This window comes from Schistocerca gregaria, chromosome 4 (genome assembly GCF_023897955.1).
Source record: "Schistocerca gregaria isolate iqSchGreg1 chromosome 4, iqSchGreg1.2, whole genome shotgun sequence".
Taxonomy (NCBI): Eukaryota; Metazoa; Arthropoda; class Insecta; order Orthoptera; family Acrididae; genus Schistocerca; species Schistocerca gregaria.
This window is the reverse complement of record NC_064923.1, coordinates 160930311-160951346: the sequence shown is the minus strand read 5'-3', so window position 1 is coordinate 160951346 and position 21036 is coordinate 160930311. Positions and strand designations below refer to the sequence as shown.

The following is a 21036-nucleotide window of genomic DNA, read 5'->3' as shown; positions in this document are numbered from 1 at the left end:
CATTTGTACTGATGATGAACTCTTAACATAGATCAAAATTTTCACTCCAGCAAATACCAACAAAACCTCGCATAGTGAAACGAGGAGTTGATGAATTTGAAATTGATGAAGGAGAACCTGACAGAATAGACCATCTTCTGTTTCTTGTTCACGGAATAGGATCAGTGTGTGATTTGAGGTTCCGACCTGTGGAAGAAGTTGGTGAGTAAATATGTATTGTTTTGTCTTTTTCCATGCTTAAGTTTGCATAGCCAATTACAGTCTGTAATATAACCTTTGCTTTTCTTTATTACAGTTGATGATTTTCGGTGTATTGCTCTGCAACTGCTCCAGTCTCATTTTAAATCGTCTTCTGAACAAGGGATTGTCAACCGCATAGAAATAATCCCTGTTTCCTGGCATTCAAGTCTGCATAGTGAAGATACTGGTATTGACAGAAAGTTGAAGAGTATCACTCTACCAAGTATTCCAAAACTGCGGAATTTTACAAATGATACAATATTGGATGTGTTATTCTACACAAGTCCTGTTTACTGCCAGGTAGTTTTACAGTATACAACTGTTAACTCGTATGAACATTTTTGAAGGATTTGCTGATAACTGAAAATAACTGTAAGATGGGGCAAGGCCTGTGAAAAGCCCAGTTGCAAGCCCTGCCCAATCCACTCACCCACCTCTTACTACACCAATCCTATCATTGGCTCACCCTATCTCATCAGAGGCAGAACCACCTGTGGAAGTAGATTATACCAACTCTTCTGCAGTTGCTTCTTGGCGTATTGCGCATCTTGGCGTATTGCGCATCTTGGCGTATTGCGCATCTTGGCGTATTGCGCATCTTGGCGTATTGCGCATCTTGGCGTATTGCGCATCTTGGCGTATTGCGCATCTTGGCGTATTGCGCATCTTGGCGTATTGCGCATCTTGGCGTATTGCGCATCTTGGCGTATTGCGCATCTTGGCGTATTGCGCATCTTGGCGTATTGCGCATCTTGGCGTATTGCGCATCTTGGCGTATTGCGCATCTTGGCGTATTGCGCATCTTGGCGTATTGCGCATCTTGGCGTATTGCGCATCTTGGCGTATTGTGTTGGTATGACTGCTAACCATCTGTCCACCACCACGAATGGTTGCTGCCAAACTTCGGCCAAGAAAAAAGTTGACTACCCAGTGGCACAACCTGAAGTCAATTGCATCGTGCTTGAATTCAATGCTGCCTCACAACCTGGGCCATTTGGACCCATCAGCTTTCCTGAACTGAAGTACTCAGATGGGAGTTTTCCTTTCAACACATCCTTCACTTGTGTAACTCCACAGGCTGAATCTCCATTAACTCGTTGTCCCCACACACTCTACCCAACTTTTACCTCTGTCCTGTCACAATCACCCAATGTGTGTCTGCGTATGACCTCAATTGTGCACTGCACCCCATCAGCTCTGGTACTCACGTGTCACATGCCTAGCCTGTGGACCTGCCACCCCTCCCTCCCCACAGTCCTAGCCAGCAAGGAAATATCCTGCTGTCTTTCCCCAAGCCACTAAGAACCCACCTGCTACACCCTTACACCCTTCCTATCTCCCACCTCTCTCTTCCCCCCCCCCCCCCCCCCTCCATCCATCTCACTCAACAGTGCCACCATTCCACCCTAGTGTTCCTGCCACACTGCAGTGTGTCCTTCTGGAAAAATAAAAGAACTCAAAATCTCAGAACTCATGCTGGTAATCAGAATGTTATTTAATAGTCAAAAGGAAAGAGAAAGTTTAACATTTCTATATTCAATAAGGCTTAGAGGGTATTTCTGGCAATTTAAAATCAGTAAGTGATTCATAATGGGACACTGTTGGTAGAAACTTCTAGTTACCAACAAGTTAACAACCTCCAGAAAGCTCAGTACTTCGTGGAACAAGCCATTGAAAAACTGAGCTACACACTACCTTGAATTACAACAAAGGTGTTGTGACATGCAGGGCTTTGGTGGACATCCCAAAGGAGAAACTGAAGGATGAATGGGCTCTAGAAGATGAAGTCAGTATGCAAAATATCATAAAGAGGGCAGATGTAAATCTTAAAAAATCTGTCTCCTTTGTCCTGGCAGTAACAAAAAACTTCCTGAGCATGTTAAGTCAAGTCCTTTGCGTAAGCATGTTGCCTTATGTCCCCAATCCAGTGCATTGTTTTGGTTATGTGACGGAGAAGTCACTTGCGGCAAATGTGGATCCACGAAGGAGTTGCTTGTTAATACCCCTTGGAAGTGTGTGAATTTCTCTGGGGGCTCACCCTGTCTGGAGGTGGGACTGCAGTGTATATATTGATGAACGAAGATATGTGAGCTTAAGACTATGAAGCACAGCCTGTATGGTGAGACCAAAAATATTTATAAGGTCATGCTATTCACAGTGTTTGCTACCTCCTTTGCTTCTGTTCTTAAACATCCAGTGCAGAAAGCAGACGCTGCTACACAAACAGAGGTTGCTAATGTCAGCACTAGTACCTGCATTCGTCAGTGCGTGTGTGCTGCTGCAGTTGTTTCGAAGTTTGCCCCCCCCCCCCCCCCCCCCCCCAGAACTTCAGAAAAGGCCATGGTTGCCGACATTGCTGGATCCCCCCCCCTCTCCCCCTCCCCTCTCCCTCCTCCTCCCCCTCCCCCTCCCCCATTGAAGATTCATTCTGGTCCACTGTCCAGGACTGCCACTACCACTTCTGTGGTTGTAGCGCCAATGCCTCCTCAGGCCAAAAAATCAAAACTGAAGGTGAAGCCTCAACCACTGACAGAGATGGGAAGTACATATTCTGACAATATTGATATCATACTCTCTGGCATCTCTCTAGACTCTACTTCAGAGTTAATGGACATTGTCGTCATACTGGAGCAATTACCTCACCCCAAGACTGAGCCTCCATCCATCCTGGCAGAAAGTCAGCATGAAAGTGCTACCCCTGTAATAGATGCATCCCGTCCAACAGTGGAACGTTAATGGGTTTGGTACACGTGGAGGAACCGAAGCTCCTAGCTCAAGAACACCCCCTGTGCGTGTGTTTGCAGGAAACATTTGAAAGTGTTAATGTCCCTGTACTACACAGCTATACATTCTGTCATAAGGATGTCCTGAATGGGGAAATGGCCAAGGGAAGGGTTGCTGTGTTCGTCAATAATGCCCACTACTCCTCTGCTCTCCCACTGGCTACTGACTTGTTGCAAGCAGTTGCAGTTAAACTTCATGTGTGTTAGAGGATTGCTGTATTTACCTCTGCAAGATGCAGTATACTCTGAGGCTTCATCTTCCAGAGCAACTCTCCCAACCAATTCTCTTACTGGGAGACTTCGGTGCCCATCATGTCTCGTGGAACTTGATCTCTGCTTGCCCTCAGGGGTCTGGTTTTGGAGAGCCTCATGACGTCTCACAAGCTGTGTATCCTCAAACACAAGTACTTCTACTCTTTTCTATGCTTCTGCTGCTGGGTCATTCTCAGCCATAAACCTCTCTTTCTGCTTTTCAGCCACCGTGGACTCGAATTACCTGAACTGAAGTCACTAAATTAGATGGCCAGCAGGACTAATTGGATGCTGTTCATTTGGCTGGCTGTGTTTGAACACTGCAACAGTGTCAAGGAATGGAGGGACCACATTACATGAGTGATCAATCATGCTGTTGACTTTTGATATGCATCCCAATGTCCTAAGGTAATCTGGGAGGCAGTCTGTACCTTGGTGGACCAGTGAGTGCCACTCAGCATTCTGGGACAGGCAATCGGCTCTTAGATGGTTTAGGTACTGCCCAGCACCAGACAACCTCACCCACAGCCTCTTGGGTTGCAAGAGCTAAGATTTGACACATAATTAATGAGAGTAGGAAAAGGTCATGGCAAGCATTCCTGGACTCCATCACCCACTCCACTTGTTTTGTAAAAGTATAGGAGGCCACCTGGAGGATTTATGGTAAACACAGTGATTTGCTACCAGTAGCAGCAGTGCTGAAACAGGGGTGACTTCAAACAAAGGGTATATACTTGGACAAGGAAAAAAAGTTCCTGGATTTCCTGGTTAAAATTACACTTTCTCCCGGGTGAAAACAAACTTTTTCCGTGTTAAGTGACAGTGTATTTCCCCTTGGAACTGTGAAACTTTTCAATCCTTTGAATGGTTATGGTTTTATACATGGGCATACAATTTCCCGGCACTTCAGACAGTGTAACTCAGGGAAAAAGACATGTTTTGGAAATATCTTTGATGCGCAGCAACATGTATGCTGCATATTTTTGTATTATGAAAGTATACAGTGGAATTCCATCAAACACCGCATGTTACTTTCTGAATCATTGAAATCGATATTGCGATGCGCATTTGTAAGCAGGTCATAGTTCATGTCACGTGATCTCGCCAGCCGATGAGAGTGGATATTCAGAGCATAGAACATATAATGTAGTCAGCCAGCAGCAACATCACTGTTAAGTAGCATGAATACACAAACAGTGAAAGTTATTAGTTCAAATTAGTATACACAGTGTTGCTACAAGAAAAGCAAACCTTTCATATATAATATTCGTCTCTAAGGTTAATAAGCTGCGAGAGAAGCTAAGCTTTCACATATAATGTTGATCTTTCTTGTGCGTGTTACACTTCAAGATCTATCACACTAATGTGCCAGTAAAATTTTTGACAATGACATAAATGTCTGATCTGGGTTCGAAATTCTTCTAAATCGCTCGTCATCAAAGAGTTGATTTTTAAATGAAAGTCAAACGCTTTGTGTTTTAAGAAAGTCATGGTACATTCTTGCACATAGTTCAACTTACGTAAAAGGATATTTACTTTGAAAGTAACACTTTTCAAACTGCCATTTGCAATATTTTCCCGTGACCTGTTAGAAATAGGTTCGTTTCAGCAGCAACCAAGATGTAGGAAGCCCGTATGTACGTGTAATACATTGAAAGATCATACATTGTGCCATAAATGAAACAAGACATCTGAGGATGCTCACAGAGTATTGGAATTTCGTGAACCATACTAAACTGTGCACATTTAAAATGCATTTTTAAAGTGCACATTTGTATGTCCAGATTCCCAATGAAGTAGACCTTGACCTGATATGCTTTTCAGTGTGGTTTTTTTGGGATGTAAATTTTCTTGGAGCACCAGTACTGTTTTATATCATGTTTGGTTCTTTATTATGGCATAATGCCACACGTGCTAGAAGATGAAAATGTGCACTTGAAATGCACGAACAGTTGAAACTAGCCATTACTGTGGAATTAAGCATTTAGTTTTAAATACATTGACTGCCTCTGTGAAAAAGGTTAATAAAAGTCAAATTTCTTTAGCAAACAGACCAAAATAACTTTATTGCTCTGCAAGGCTATAAGGTGGAAATAAAATCAAATCTGAAACTAATAACATATTTTAGCTTTCTGTAATTATGTGAATGTATTTTAATTCATTTGAAAACTCCCAGCCACAGATATCTGTTTTGTTTTCGTTTGACGTGCGAGTAAGCGAAGGGGAAACAGCAAAATCACTAAATGTAAACACGGTTCACGTAGAGACTACCCACTATTGCTCTGCGCTTCAGGCCCGGATCTATGATATTTGCTAACGGGGTCAATACTAAAAAAAATCGAATTTTCAAAATATGTTCATCTTGTAGCACACATCTTTCTGCAAAATCTGAAACAGAAAACATGTGTGCGAGGAAATGTAAGACATGTTATTTGGTCTTAAGTGTGCCAAAGTGCAGTGCCATGCCTCTTCATACAGTATTCTTCTATCTCACGTCTCTGTATTTCGCTCTGTGGAATTGAAACATGTATATTTTGTAATGGATGCCATGAAACTATATTCAGGAAAATGGAAATTGAAATATGCTGTGGTGCCCCTCCTGCTCCCAGTTGGCTGGTTTGCCAACCTGCCCTTCTTAAAAAAAATCGCACAATTAATAGCGGATGGGATTATTTGTAATCAGGAGAACAAGAACTGTTCGAAGAATTTGCACTCTTTATTACCTATTAGCTAATAACTTGCTGTTTTGTGTGACATAAAATTAAGTGTAGGATCCATAAAACTGATAAAGACAAGAGACAACCAAGAAAGTACACATTTCTTCAATCCTGAGGTCCTAGCATTTTTTTCTCTGTAATCTTGCTACAGCTTTACATGGTGTGCTTTCCTTTCTGCGAAAGACTCTATTACCTCATCGAAGTTCGTCAAACATTTTGCTACATGAAAAATTGAAATGTCGCTATGTAAATCTTAAAAAGCAGTTAATCCAATTAATACCCAAGACGGGTGTGGTTTCTCGATCTGATTACAGTTATTTTGTCACTGTCTGCTAGATAAAACAACATAGGCCTTTCTAATATTGCAGAAATTTTGTAACACACACCAAATAAACTAGATTGATTTGGCACAAATTATCATTTATATAACGCAGCAGAATATAATTCACAAAGTGCCAATATCAAATGCCTATTAGGCCTACTACAAGCAAAAAGCTTTATGTTAGGAAACAGTTTCACATTTCATTCATACACACCAGTTTCTCAAGCATGAGATCGAAAAGTAGTATTACGAAATTTTTATATAAATTTGGAATCGTCGTATTCTTCCATAATTTGTGTGATGTCCCCCTTTTCTTCTTCCTCGTTCTAACAAACAATCTTGTCATCACCAATTCTGTAGTTATTCCTGCCATTGTCAAAATTTGTTCGCCAGTTAACCTCACTAACCCTGCCAGAATCTCAGGTTTTTTCACGTTACTTCCAGAACAGAACTTAAGCGGCTGTTAGCTGGGGACTGTACAACTGGTCTTCACTAGTGTAGCGATCTGGCCTAAAATTTTCTGTTAACATTTCATTTTCCTTGGATACACCGAGAAGATAACACGTAATCTTTGTCACCTGTTATTCCTGTTAGTCATCTATTTCCATTCTGGTAGTCTGAATATATGGATTTTGTTGGTAATTATAACAACGCTGATCATTCGCAAACCCAGTCAACGACATAATCAGATGGCAATTGGCATTCACCCGTTTGGGTTTACTCCGCTCAGCTAGTGTAGCCCTGTCCCCTTTTGTCTGCAGAAAGTGTATTTCTAGACGTGACAAGTATTCTCCTGAGAAAGACATCATGTAAATTATGCACACATTCAAAAATCAACTTATGATTCATTTAGAAATCAACTTATGATTCATTTAGAAATCAACTTATGATTCATTTAGAAGTCAACTTATGATTCATTCAGAAGTCAACTTATGATTCATTCAGAAGTCAACTTATGATTCATTCAGAAGTCAACTTATGATTCATTCAGAAGTCAACTTATGATTCATTCAGAAGTCAACTTATGATTCATTCAGAAGTCAACTTATGATTCATTCAGAAGTCAACTTATGATTCATTCAGAAGTCAACTTATGATTCATTCAGAAGTCAACTTATGATTCATTCAGAAGTCAACTTATGATTCATTCAGAAGTCAACTTATGATTCATTCAGAAGTCAACTTATGATTCATTCAGAAGTCAACTTATGATTCATTCAGAAGTCAACTTATGATTCATTCAGAAGTCAACTTATGATTCATTCAGAAGTCAACTTATGATTCATTCAGAAGTCAACTTATGATTCATTCAGAAGTCAACTTATGATTCATTCAGAAGTCAACTTATGATTCATTCAGAAGTCAACTTATGATTCATTCAGAAGTCAACTTATGATTCATTCAGAAGTCAACTTATGATTCATTCAGAAGTCAACTTATGATTCATTCAGAAGTCAACTTATGATTCATTCAGAAGTCAACTTATGATTCATTCAGAAGTCAACTTATGATTCATTCAGAAGTCAACTTATGATTCATTCAGAAGTCAACTTATGATTCATTCAGAAGTCAACTTATGATTCATTCAGAAGTCAACTTATGATTCATTCAGAAGTCAACTTATGATTCATTCAGAAGTCAACTTAAGATGTGTTAGTGTTCAAAAACCAACAGGGATGCGTTTCAAAATCATATGAACAATCGAAAGAGCAACGTGTGCTGGATGCTAGGCACTTTGTGAAACAAGTTTTTTTCCTTCAAGGATATGAATCTGGCGCCCCCTTTGCCCAGCAGCATCTAGCTGTTTGCTGCGACTGCTTGCACAGCCAACAGCCACATTCCCGCATCCAGAAGCGAGAGAATCTACTACTCAAACGAGACGCAACTGTGCATGCCCATGAGCCCACTTGTAGCTGCTAAAGCAAATCTAATGTAAACAGTTGACTTCTTGCTCATTGGAGGAAATTTGTTGTTATGAAGTGTTGCATAGTCTTCCTAAAGCCTTTGACACATTGTGCTGTTGGCAGATGCTTGCGTGAGCACTGTGTGTCGTTGTTGTTTACGGCGCATTTCCTTTGCAATTCAAGTTTTTTTTCCCCCCCTCCTTCTCTCATTTATGTTTCATTGTTTCAGTATTATTCTGCAGTAGCGGGATACAGTAATACCCTTTGTTAGAGTATTGGTTCTTACCAGTCAAAATTACAAAAATTTAACAGAAAACTAAAACAATGAAAAATTTCCCAAAGTCTAAAGATTTCCTGGGTTTTTCCTAGTTTTCTCCTGGATGAAAAACATCCCGTTTTTTTGCGGATATCCCGGTTGTCCCAGGTCGTATATACCCTGAAAGAATGCCTGGAGACATCGCTTGTATGATGGCAGAACATTTTACTGTGATTAATGCCGTGTGACTGCAGAAAGGGGCAAGTTGGACTTCATATCCCACAATCTGAGCCCACAATACAGAGTCTTACACCTGTCATTTCTCCATGTGGGAGCTAGAATCAGCACTGTCTGAAATTCCTGATACATCACGTGGTCACAACCAAATCCACCACTGCATGCTTCGACATTTGCCAGCAGCGTCAAAGAAAATCCTCCTCAAATGTTTTAATTTGATATGGCAAACAGGTTATTTTCCCAACTTGTGAAGACAGGCAATTTTGATACCTCTCATCAAACCAGGAAAGGACTGCACATATCCCAGTAGTTAGTGGAGTGTCACCTTTATGAGGTGTGTATGAAAGACCCTGGAACAAGTGGTTAACCATCATCCGGTCTGGCCATTTGAGACCAAGCAACTTCTTAGTCTCACTGTGTGGATTCTGAAGATTTGATCCACTGTCAACAACCTAATCCTATTATAGGCAGCTATTCAGCAGGCTTTCCTGTGTAAATATCACTGTGTTGGTATATTCTTTGATATCAGTGAAGCTTATGACACTGCTTGCAGACATAGTATCCTCGCTTAACTCCATCAGTGGCGCTTTCATTGCCACCTCCTCGTCTTCAAACAGTTGTTCTAGGTGTAAGTGCTTTATTGTTGACATGCAGTCAGATCATTTTGAGCAGGAGAATGGTGTTTCTCAGGTAGGTATTTTAATTGTTACTCTCTTTGCCATAGCCATAAACAGTATCACGTCTGCGGTAAGGAGTCACGTGCATTGCTCCTTATCTGCGGACGATTTTGCTGTTTTCTGTTCCTTCAACCAGTGTTGCAGAGTCGACCTGTCAGTTGTAACATACACTGCGGTGTGTGTGTGTGTATGTGTGTGTGTGTGTGTGTGTGTGTGTGTGTGTGTGTGTGTGTGTGTGTGTGTGTGTGCGTGCGCGCGCGCGCGCGCGCGCCCGCCTGACTTGCATGTGTAGGGACACCATGCTACATTTTTAAAAATACTCAGTGAGGTTTTTGGGTATCATGTTTAACTCCAAATTGTCATGGTTACTACGCCTGATCCCAGAAAGCACTAAATATCATAAAGTGCCGTAGTCACAGGTCTTGGGGAGTAGAAGAGTGTGTCTGCTCCAGTTTTTATAGCTGTTTTGTGTGTTCACAGCTAGACTATGGATGCACAGTCTACTGGTCATTGAGGACTTTTTTCCTTAAGATTGTTGACACTATCCACACACATTGTTAGCTGCAACAGGCAGAAAACATGCTTTGTTGGTGCTGCACACTTCAGTGATTTTGACCAACACAAACTCAAACTGTGGTGATGTTCTTTGGCACAGCAGTATAGAAACTGGCACAGAAACAGCTAAATGAAAAAAAAAAATCCATGTAGTTTGCACATTTATTTATAAATAATAGCCAACTTAAGTTTTGTGGAAGACCAGATGTACAAGACTCGTGTGCTGATTTGAAATTCTAGATTTGCACGTTTCACTGTTCACCACTTCTGCATAAGCTTTCATTGATTGTGATATAGTGTGAATTTTTGAACGTTACTCTCATCATCAGTTGTGGACTTGAACTTACTTGTGCTCTTTTAAAATTTTTGAGAACCGTAGGCCTATCCTCATTCAAAACAATCTTCTCTAATTTCATTGTATAATAACATGAGAAATAGTCTTTTTTTTGGATGATTATAAGCCTATATTTTTGTAAGTTACTGGTATGAGTACTTTGGATACATAATGTATTTTGTAGTGAATCATCATTTGGGGTCACAGTACCTGCTGAAGAATAGAACACCTCTAAATTTCATTGTATATCAGTGCAGATAAACATGCATTTTTGAGAATTTTTGGAAGCTGCTATTGTCCTGTACATAATCTGATCTGTAGTAAATTAGTGTGTGTGACTTACTGTAGCAGAAGTGCTGAGTGACATGTTGTGTTACATCTAGATTTCCGCTAAAGAGGAGTAGCCCTACATATTATCGTTTACCATAAATTAACTTTGTTTTCGAGTTTGCTAACAATTGTGCTTAACCTCAAAAAGTTTTTAGGAAACTAGAATTTTTACCACAGGCTTTTCTGTTTCCGTAATAGAAATCTTGTTTTGTGTATTTGCTTCATTCCTTATAGCAAATTATCAACTTCCTAGCTCAAGAGATTAAAAGATAATCAGCAGACTTACAGTTATTTGCTCACTGTCCTGTAATAAATTGCACCAATTAAAATGCAGCCCCACTGTGAATGTATTCTTGAGCACAGAATGAGTTGGTTAACAGTCATAAGCAGCGAGTTGGTTAAGTCATAAACAGCTGGAAATTTCCCTGACCACTATCAAATGATTGGTATCTGGTGCATGTCATTGTGTTGGAAGAGCTTCTGAGACTTGTGTACTTGTGGTACCAGTATCAAAAGTACCTCAAGTATTATCTACTCCTGTGGCTCCTGTCTGCTCTGCAGAAAGTAAGAGATATGTCATTATTCATGTGAGTGGCGTTTCAGAGTTAGAGCTAGGTGTCCTGAACAGCGTGGATGGGGACCAGGAAGGACTCAGGTTGTTGTCCCGATTCCCGTAACCAACAAGTTTGAGTTATTGTCTTTCAATGAAATTGAAACTGAAACTGGTCTGGTGGGATTCACTTCATCTTTTGTGGGGAAAACTGTTTTGTCTGGTGCCAGGAGGCAGCAAATGCAAAAGGATAGGGATCTGTTAATTGTCAGCAATTCAAACATAAGGTGAATGATGGTTCCCCTTGGGGAAATGGCAGCAAGAACAGAAAAAGGCACCAGGTGCACTCATTGTGTATGCCTTGGGGCCTCATTCAACATGTTGAAGAGGCTATTCCAACAGCCAGCGAGGGAACACGGTCCAACCTAAAGCAGATTGTGATGCACGTTTGAACAAATGATGCCTGTGCTCTGAGGCCATATTTGAGTCATTGCATGACTGGCAGAGAAGGTTGAGAAGACCAGCTTGCGCATGGAGTTTCAATGAAGCTCACAATTTGGAGCATTGTCCCAAAACTGACCATGGCCCTTTGGTTCCGTGTTGAGCAGAAGGACTGAACCAAAAACTTCAATGATCCTGTAACAAGCTAGACTGTGACTTCTGGATTTTTGCCATAGGGATGAGAGCTGTAGGGTCCCCCTAGGTGGGTCGGGTGTGCAGTACGCAACAGAGGATGCTACTCAGATAGATGACCGTGTGTGGTGTACACATGAGCTGATTTTAGATTAGGCGACCCTCCATTCAATCCAGATAATGATAGCTGTAGTAAACCCAGAAATATCAGTGTAAGATCAAAAGAAATGCCTCACACAGATGAGAGTATTAAAATGCTAATAGTTAGCTGCCAAAGCATTCACAACGAAGTGCCAGAGCTTTAAGCACTCCTGAAAAGCAGTGAAGCTCACATAATACTAGGTACTACAATCTGGTTCAAACCTGAAATTTGATAGCAGTGAGATTTTTGGAGAAAATTTAAATCCCTATCGAAAGGACAGGCAAATGGGAAGTGAAAGTGGTGTGGTTGTCACAGTAGACAAGAAACTCAAATCCACTGTAATAGAAATTGAAGCTGCATGCGAGATGGTTTGGACAAGACCAGTATGAGGGGTCATCATAAAATGATGATGGATCCTTCTATCACCCACCAGACTCGTCTCCTGACCTAACTGCACACTTCAGCAAAAATCTCAATTCATGTTTAAATAAGTTCCTCATTCACACTGTAATCGTCTGTGGACACTTTAATTATCCAACAGTTAATTGGGAAGATTACAGTTTTGTTAGTTGTGGGCATGATAAGACATCCTATAAAAGTTTACTAAATGCCTTCTTTGAAAACTACCTACAACGGGTAATTTGGAATCCCACTTATGATGGAAATATAATGAATCTAATGTCAATAAATAGTCCTGACCTCTTTGAGGATGTCCACATCGAAACTGGTATCAGTGATCATGACACAGTTGTGACAACAATGATCACCAAAGTACTAGGAACAAGTATGATGTGACTTACCAAATGAAAGCACTGACAGGTCGATAGACACACAAACATACACACAAAATTCAAGCTTTCGCAACCAATGGTTGCTTGGTCAGGAAAGAGGGAAATAGAGGGAAAGATGAAAGGATGTGGGTTTTAAGGGAGAGGGTAAGGAGTCCTTCCAATACCGGGAGCAGAAAGACTTATCTTAGGGGGAAAAAAGGACGGGTATTCTCTCTCTCTCTCTCTCTCTCTCTCTCTCTCTCTCTCTCTCTCTCTCTCTCTCTCACACACACACACACACACACACACACACACACACACACACACACACACACATATACAGACACAAGCATATATATATATGTGTGTGTGTGTGTGTGTGTGTGTGTGTGTGTGTGTGTGTGTGTGTGTGTGTGTGTGTGTGTGTGTGTGTGTGTGTGTGTGTGGGCGTGGGCGTGGGCGTGAGTGTATACCCGTCCTTTTTTCCCCCTAAGGTAAGTCTTTCCGCTCACGGGATTGGAATGACTCCTTACCTTCTCCCTTAAAACCTACATCCTTTAGTCTTTCCCTCTCCTTCCCTCTTTCCTGAAGAAGCAACCGTTGGTTGCGAGAGCTTGAATTTTGTGTGTATGTTTGTGTATCTATCGACCTGCCAGCGCTTTTATTTGGTAAGTCACATCAACTTTGTTTTTATATTAAAAACAAAGATTCCAAGACTTACCAAGCGGGAAAGCGCCGGTAGATAGGCACAATGAATAAAACACACAAACACACACACAGAATTTCGAGCTTTCGCAACCGGCGGCTGCTTCATCAGGAAAGAGGGAAGGAAAAGGAAAGATGAAAGGATGTGGGTTTTAAGGGAGAGGGTAAGGAGTCATTCCAATTCCGGGAGCAGAAAGACTTACCTTAGGGGTAAGTCACATATCCATCCATACATACACACACAGACACAGGCAGACATATTTAAAGGCAAAGAGTAAGGGCAGAGGTGTAAGTCGAGGCGGAAGTGTGGAGGCAAAGATGTTGTTGAAAGACAGGTGAGGTATGAGTGGCGGCAACTTGAAATTAGCAGAGATTGACGCCTGGTGGATAACGAGAAGAGAGGATATATTGAAGGGCAAGTTCCCATCTCCGGAGTTCGGATAGGTTGGTGTTGGTAAGAAGTATCCAGATAACTCGGACGGTGTAACACTGTGCCAAGATGTGCTGGCCGTGCACCAAGGCATGTTTAGCCACAGGATGATCCTCATTACCAACAAACACTGTCTGCCTGTGTCCATTCATGTGAATGGGCAGTTTGTTGCTGGTCATTCCCACATAGAAAGCGTCACAGTGTAGGCAGGTCAGTTGGTAAATCACGTGGGTGCTTTCACACGTGGCTCTGCTTTCGATCGTGTACACCTTCCGGGTTACAGGACTGGAGTAGGTGGTGGTGGGAGGGTGCATAGGACAGGTTTTACACCAGGGGCAGTTGCAAGGGTAGGAGCCAGAGGGTAGGGAAGGTGGTTTGGGGATTTCATAGGGATGAACCAAGAGGTTACGAAGGTTAGGTGGACGGCGGAAAGACACTCTTGGTGGAGTGGGGAGGATTTCATGAAGGATGGATCTCATTTCGGGGCAGGATTAAAGATGGGAATTTACAGTCGACATCTATGATTAAGTGTGTTAGCAAGGATTGTCATTCCAGTGCCAAAAGTTTCTTGACAGCAAATGTCATTGCCCGGCATGGTAAATCTAACGGCACCGGGGAACTTTTAAAACAAATCTGGTTAGCATGTGCTCCATGACTTTTGGAAGATTTTGTAAATAGAAGTGAGATATCTGAGTGTATCGAAGACATTCCTTTATTTAGAAACAAATTAAAAGACAGAAACCGAAAAGCAATGGAAAATGTAAAGGAACAACAAAAATGACTTAAAGTTCTCTGCTTATATTTCACTGTGTCTCGATGAAAGTACAGTTATAACAAAAATACCTGTTTAGCTGCTTTTGCTTGATATTGTGCTGTAAATAACCTTAAAGGAGGATTGATTTTGATAATATTTTGCTCAGCAATCGGTGAAGATAAATTCTGACATGGTTCCTTTGAAAAAAGGACATTGTCAATTCCCATCTTCCTGCATTTTGAGCTACTGCTTCATTTGTAATTAAACTGTCATTGAAGGTATGCTAAACCCTATTTTTTCTTCTTCCCTCCCATCATTTGCTGTCTTTCTGGTTAATTTTTCTCTATGTAACCCTTCTGAAACTGAATGTGGCCTAAAGAAAAATTATTTCTATTTTCAAGTGTGGTTATTTGAATACAGTTTTATTTTTATTTTTTACTGGACATTTGTGAGACTTTTTCTGAATTCAGCATATGGTAAATTTATTTTCAAGAAAATTTGTTTGATGAAAGGTTTTGGTATTTTTGATGTTACATGTTGTTTTACACTGACAGAAATGTGTCTACAAGATTGCAGATATCAATGATATACGGGGTGATTAAAAAGGTTACATGTAAATTGAAGGAGCTGATAGAGGAATCAAAACACGAAGACATAGCAATAGGAGTTAATTGTGTTGGAATAAATTCTGAGCCGGGGAAGGCTTTGGAATGCCAGGAGCAACAATAACAATCAGTGCACATGCGCCATAAGTTCAGCAAAGATAATGTACTGTTCCTGTGTTCATACAATTACTTGTCATTCAAACCTTGGGTGCATGACACCAGTTTCTGACCAACACTTTATCCAGGGTACTTGCAGTGTTTTAAGAGATTCTTGTGATGCCTGATATACTTGGTAGTGTGTGCAAGAATGTTCTACAAAGGTTTTATGTCTGTATTGAATGTGGTGGTCGCCATTTTTAGGGTTCAGTACCTCCATCAGCAAAAATGGTACCTTCATAGGATCCTTTGTTTTTCGTATGTGTGTCAGTCTGTCAGAGTGTTAAAAACTCTTCTTCTTAGGAACAGGTAAACATATCAAGTTTAAATTAGTATTGCATACTAATATCTATGGTCCCTTGGCATTGTAAACATTGAAGCTTCTCAGTCAGTGCAACCAAAAGATACAGTCATTTATACCACAAATTTTGATACTTACAAACTAGCTCATCAAAAGCTATAAGATACTTCTATTGACATAGGATAATGAAATTCGTCAAGAATTAAGAAATAAGGATTAAAAGTACAGCCAAAGGAAACAATCAAAAAATTGTGGATTTGTAATTACACCACACAAAAAAGGTCATTTGTTATTTTATTTTTTAAATTTTTTTTTTAAATGAATAGACAGACGTATCGAGTTGAAAAGGATGTCGCATACTAAGGTCCTTAGTCTCATGGCGGCATAATAAATGTACGCTTCTAAGTTGTTGCAACCAACAAATACGGCCATTTATATCACATAATTTGAGACTTGCAAACTCACACGTTGAAACCTATAGTGTACTTCCTAATGACCTAAAACAGTGAAATGGTGAGAAGCAAGGTTTTGCAGTAGAATCAATGGAAAAGAAATCTGAAAAGTGTTAATTTGTAATTACATTATACACAAGAAATATTTCTTGTGTCATTAGTTATCCAACTTCAAACTTGAAATTAAAACATTCTTGGAAGTCTTGGAATCCCTGGAATGTTACCTTGCAAGTATCAGTGTCAATAACAGGCAAAGATTGTTGAGATTCTTGATTACTGGAATGGATGAACTGTCATATATGTAATTAAGTCTGTCTGTAATCCTCAGGACCTGAGTCCTACCCCTACCTGGCCAATATTTAAATACCATCTGTAATATACAACATTGTTGAGCAAACAGTGTATTATCTTTGCTGAGCTTAAAATGTGTGTTCATTTATTTCCTTCGTCATTCATTTCCCTTGTCATTCCCGACATTCCAAAGCTTTCACTGGCTCAGGATTACTTCCGAGATGGTAAGTTCCAATTCCAAAGTGGTTGACTTTTGACTCGTCAGCCAGCTCCGTCAATTTGTTTGCTATATTTTTGGATCAGCCTGTATAAATGTGCTGTAGTATGTCAAAGCACTAAAAATGCCTTGATGGTAAAATGAATGCATTAAATATACGTACGTTAAACAACATGTTTGCTGTTAATTTGATCGTAGCAGGGTAATTACACTATCTCAAATGATTAAATAAATTAGTTTTAACACTCCTTTCTCTAAGGAATACAAGTAAAATAGAATTATATTCTTGATTTCAGACTATTATGGATACTGTAGGAAAAGAGCTGAACCGTTTGTATGATTTATTTCAAGAAAGAAATCCTAACTTCAAGGGTGGAGTTTCAGTTGGAGGTCACAGTCTTGGGACTGTAATATTGTTTGATCTTCTTTGCAACCAAAAGGATCGTTCAGGCAAAAACACAGAAGAACCCAACTCTGAATCAAGGGAAGGATCAGAAGACAGAAACTGTGTAAGTTAATTCTGCAGTATTTGCACATTGTGATTTACATGGAAAAGTACTTTGAGGGATATATTTAAATCATCACTGCTTGTCTCTGTGTATGTGCTGATGGATATGTGTGTGTGTGCGAGTCTACGCCTGTCGTTTTTTTTCCCCCCTAAGGTAAGTCTTTCCGCTCCCGGGATTGGAGTGACTCCTTACCCTCTCCCTTAAAACCCACATCCTTTCGTCTTTCTCTCTCCTTCCCTCTTTTCTGAAGAAGCAACCGTCGGTTGCGAAAGCTAGAAATTCTGTGTGTCTGTTTGTGTGTTTTATTTATTGTGCCTGTCTACCGGCGCTTTCCCGCTTGGTAAGTCTTGGAATCTTTGTTTTTAATATATTTATTTATTTATTTATTTATTTACTTTCTTGTTGTCCGTATAACAGTCGCTTTTTAGACATTGTCATCGATTTAGTTCACATATACATAGAGGTACAACTCATTGAGATAGAAGGTTGTACTAATTGAACTTCTCTTATTAGTGACAGATAAATGCCTACAGTGATACAAAAAAGTGAAGACCAGAATTTATCAGTGTTTTGTTGCAAAAACAAGCCAGTGACTATATATACTAACACTTTTACAAGGAGACCTTATAATTTGAAATCGTCTGTTGAATAACAGCTTCACTGTATTAATAAATACTTAGGTTTATTCTTTAAGGCATTTAGATCAGTTATCTTATGGTCTGTTGTAAATAGTTGGTTCTGTCATATGTGAACTGTGGTTTGCGGTTTGTTTGGTACTTGTAATTCTGTGGAATTTTTTCCCTTCCTATATTACAGTTACGTACATTACTGTCCATTAAATTATGTTCTGAACTTACTTTCATAAACATGATTGCCTGCAAGGTGTATGTTGAGTAGATGGTAAGTATTTTATATTTTCTGAAAATTTCTCTACAATGCTCTTTCTTTTTGACGTCAGCTATCACTATTAGTGCTTCCCCTCCTACCCCATACCCTCCTCACTCATAATACCCCTTGACCTTCGTTCACCCCCTGTCCCCACCACCACCACTACCAAGCCCCATACCTCGCCTGATCCTTGCCTGCTCCTCGCCATTCTCATTCTCATCCTCTCCTCACCATCCTCTCTCCTCTTCCCTCTCCTTGTCCTACCCCATCATACCGTGTCATACCCTTCCTCTCTCATTCTCCCATCCCCCCTCTCTATCCCCCCCCCTCTCTCTCTCTTTCTTTGTGATACAAATAGACTACCTGTATAGAGTGTTAGTGCCCCACCCCAGATCTCAGTATCATACCAAAGATGCGGATGGTCAAACTGAAATATATTGACTTTTTTATAAGTATGATCTATGTACTATTTTGATGACAGATGTTCATCCACATTAATTTCCAAAAGTTTGTGTGTAGCTAAATACCAGTGTAACTGTAATAACATTTGTATCTTGAGTGCAGTTATTTTGGTTATAGTTATTGTGTGTTTAGAAGGAGCTCATTTGCATTAATATAAGTTAAGAGTGTTGTAATTGATTTCACTGCTCTTGGCAGCAGTTTGTGAATCAGTGCCCCAACTGACAAAGGATAAGCCATCTCCATAGCTTATGACCATGAAGTCTTGAAGGTTCAGTTAAAGCATTAGCATACACAAGGAACAGAATAGGCCCCACTGTACTTCCTTCAGGCACATTCTTTTTATAAGTTAACTTAACACACCATTTCCTGTCTTTTAAATAGGAGTAAGTAGTTTTAAGGTGACTCCTCATATCCCATATTCCTTTAATTTTTGCAGTGAAATAGTATTATTCACAGTAGAAAATCATTTATCATCACTAACAAAGCAAGTATGAAAAAATTACATACATTCTATCAGTTTATAATATTTAAAGTGTAGATGAATATAAATTTACAACATAAAATTATTGAATTTACAGGGTACTGAAGGACAAGGGAATTCAACTCCTGCCGCAGAACCAAACCACTCGCTCCTGCAGAGGAGGTTGAGTAGACGAATAAGCTATGTTATGGGAAATGCTGGTACAGGGCAACCATACATCTCATATCCCCATTTACAGTTTACCCCAACTGCATTTTTTGCACTTGGATCTCCAATTGGTAAGTTTTTTTTATGAAATGAAGAGTTTATAGTGAAAAGTATTCAAGCATGTAACACAGTCTTATTTCTTTTTTCCTATAGGAATGTTTGTAACAGTGAGAGGCATAGATGCACTGGGAGAAGATTTTCATTTTCCAACTTGCCCAGCATTTTTCAATATATTCCATCCATTTGATCCAGTTGCATATCGTATAGAGACATTAATCAATCCAGAATTTGAAAATCAGAAACCTGTGCTGGTTCCTCATCACAAAGGAAGGAAGAGAATGCACTTAGGTAAGAAAAGTGAGTTGGGGAGAGAGAGAGAGAGAGAGAGAGAGAGAGAGAGAGAGAGAGAGAGAGAGAGAGAGAGAGAGAGAGAGAGAGGGAGGGGGGGGGGGGGGAGAATCGGGCAGATATGTTGGAATCTGAAATAAACATATTAGTGAAATTATCAGTATGATAGCAATGATTTCTGACAAAGTAAACATGCTTACCAGTAACATGACATTTTAGTTTGTTAGTTTCATGTAAGCTATTGCTGTTCAAGGTACATAAAATGTGTAATAAGGGGCATTTGTTTAAAAATATAAGATAGCTAGTTGTGAGGATAACATGAAGAGGTTTGATATACACTGAGGTACTAAAATTCATGGTCATGAATGATGGTCTGTAACAACTGTTAATGGCCTTCCACAGAGACTGTCGAAATTTGCATTGACCCAGATCACAGCAAGACATTCTCTTTCTGTAGTTTAGTAGTTTCTCTCGGCTTTTCCAAATATCTTAGAAGTGTAGGCTATAACCTTATCATTTCCATCCGAAATTTGCACCAGAACAGCACCAATCCCATACCCACTGGCATCTGTGTGTAGTTCGGTAGGTGCTCTCTCATCATAAAGACCAAGTACAGGGTCAGTTGTCACAGCTTTTCACAGCACATTGAAAGAATCTTCTTGGGCAACACGCCAGATAAATTTAACATCAGATTTGATACAAAAGTCTTTGATAAAACGATGGTAGTAAGAACATAGTCTGAGGAAGTTTCTTACATCTCTAATACTTTTAGGAATAGGAAATTCTGTTATACCTTATCTTTTCTGGGTCTGGGCGCACACCTTTGTTTGACACAAGGTGTCAAAGTATTTTTATTTCTTTTGCTCCAAAGAGATACTTTCTTGGATTAAGTTTCAGTCCGCCTTGTTGGAGACACTTAAGAGTGGCCCTCAGTCTTTTTGTGTGCTCAGCAGATGTCTCTGAGAACACTATAATGTCAACTAAATAACAAAGACACATCGTCCACTTCAGGTGACTTACGAGATTATCCATCATCTGTTCAAAACTTGCTGGTGCATTACACAGATCAAATGGAATTACCTTAAACTCATACAGGCCCTCGGGGGTGATGACTGCATCCCGAGTACATGTTCATGGTTGAGAAAAACTTAGCCCTCTTCAGATAATCTAGTGTATCGTCAATTTGTGGAAGATGGTAAATGTCCTTTTCAGATATCTTATTAAGCTTCGTATAATCAACACAAAAGCACCAACTGCCATGCTTCTTCCTGACAAGGACCACTGGTGGTGATCATGGGCTCTGCGAAGGCTGAATGATGTCATTCATCATCATTTTCTCTACTTCACCCCCAATTATTCGGCATTGCATTGCTGGCACACGATATGCTCTTTGGCTTATTGGTTAATGGTCCCCGGTGCTAATTTGGTGCTTCACCATCATTTTCTCTAATTTGCTCTTCACCAGTGGATTGAAACATTCAGAAGAACTCTTAAAGAATGACAAGTAGCTTCTTCTGTTGTTTCTTAG

At 40.0% G+C, this 21036-nt stretch overlaps 1 protein-coding gene across 2 annotated transcripts in view; it reads left to right on the top strand.

Moving 5' to 3' along the window:
* The window catches only part of LOC126365914 (phospholipase DDHD2), a 213888-nt gene that overhangs the window by 141714 nt on the left and 51138 nt on the right, over window positions 1-21036 (top strand). For both annotated transcript variants that reach the window (XM_050008651.1, XM_050008652.1), the window contains exons 6-10: window positions 51-201; window positions 296-540; window positions 16910-17122; window positions 19051-19231; window positions 19314-19508. In XM_050008651.1, coding sequence (XP_049864608.1) covers window positions 51-201; window positions 296-540; window positions 16910-17122; window positions 19051-19231; window positions 19314-19508 — 985 coding nt within the window. The remainder of the gene's footprint in view (window positions 1-50; window positions 202-295; window positions 541-16909; window positions 17123-19050; window positions 19232-19313; window positions 19509-21036) is intronic.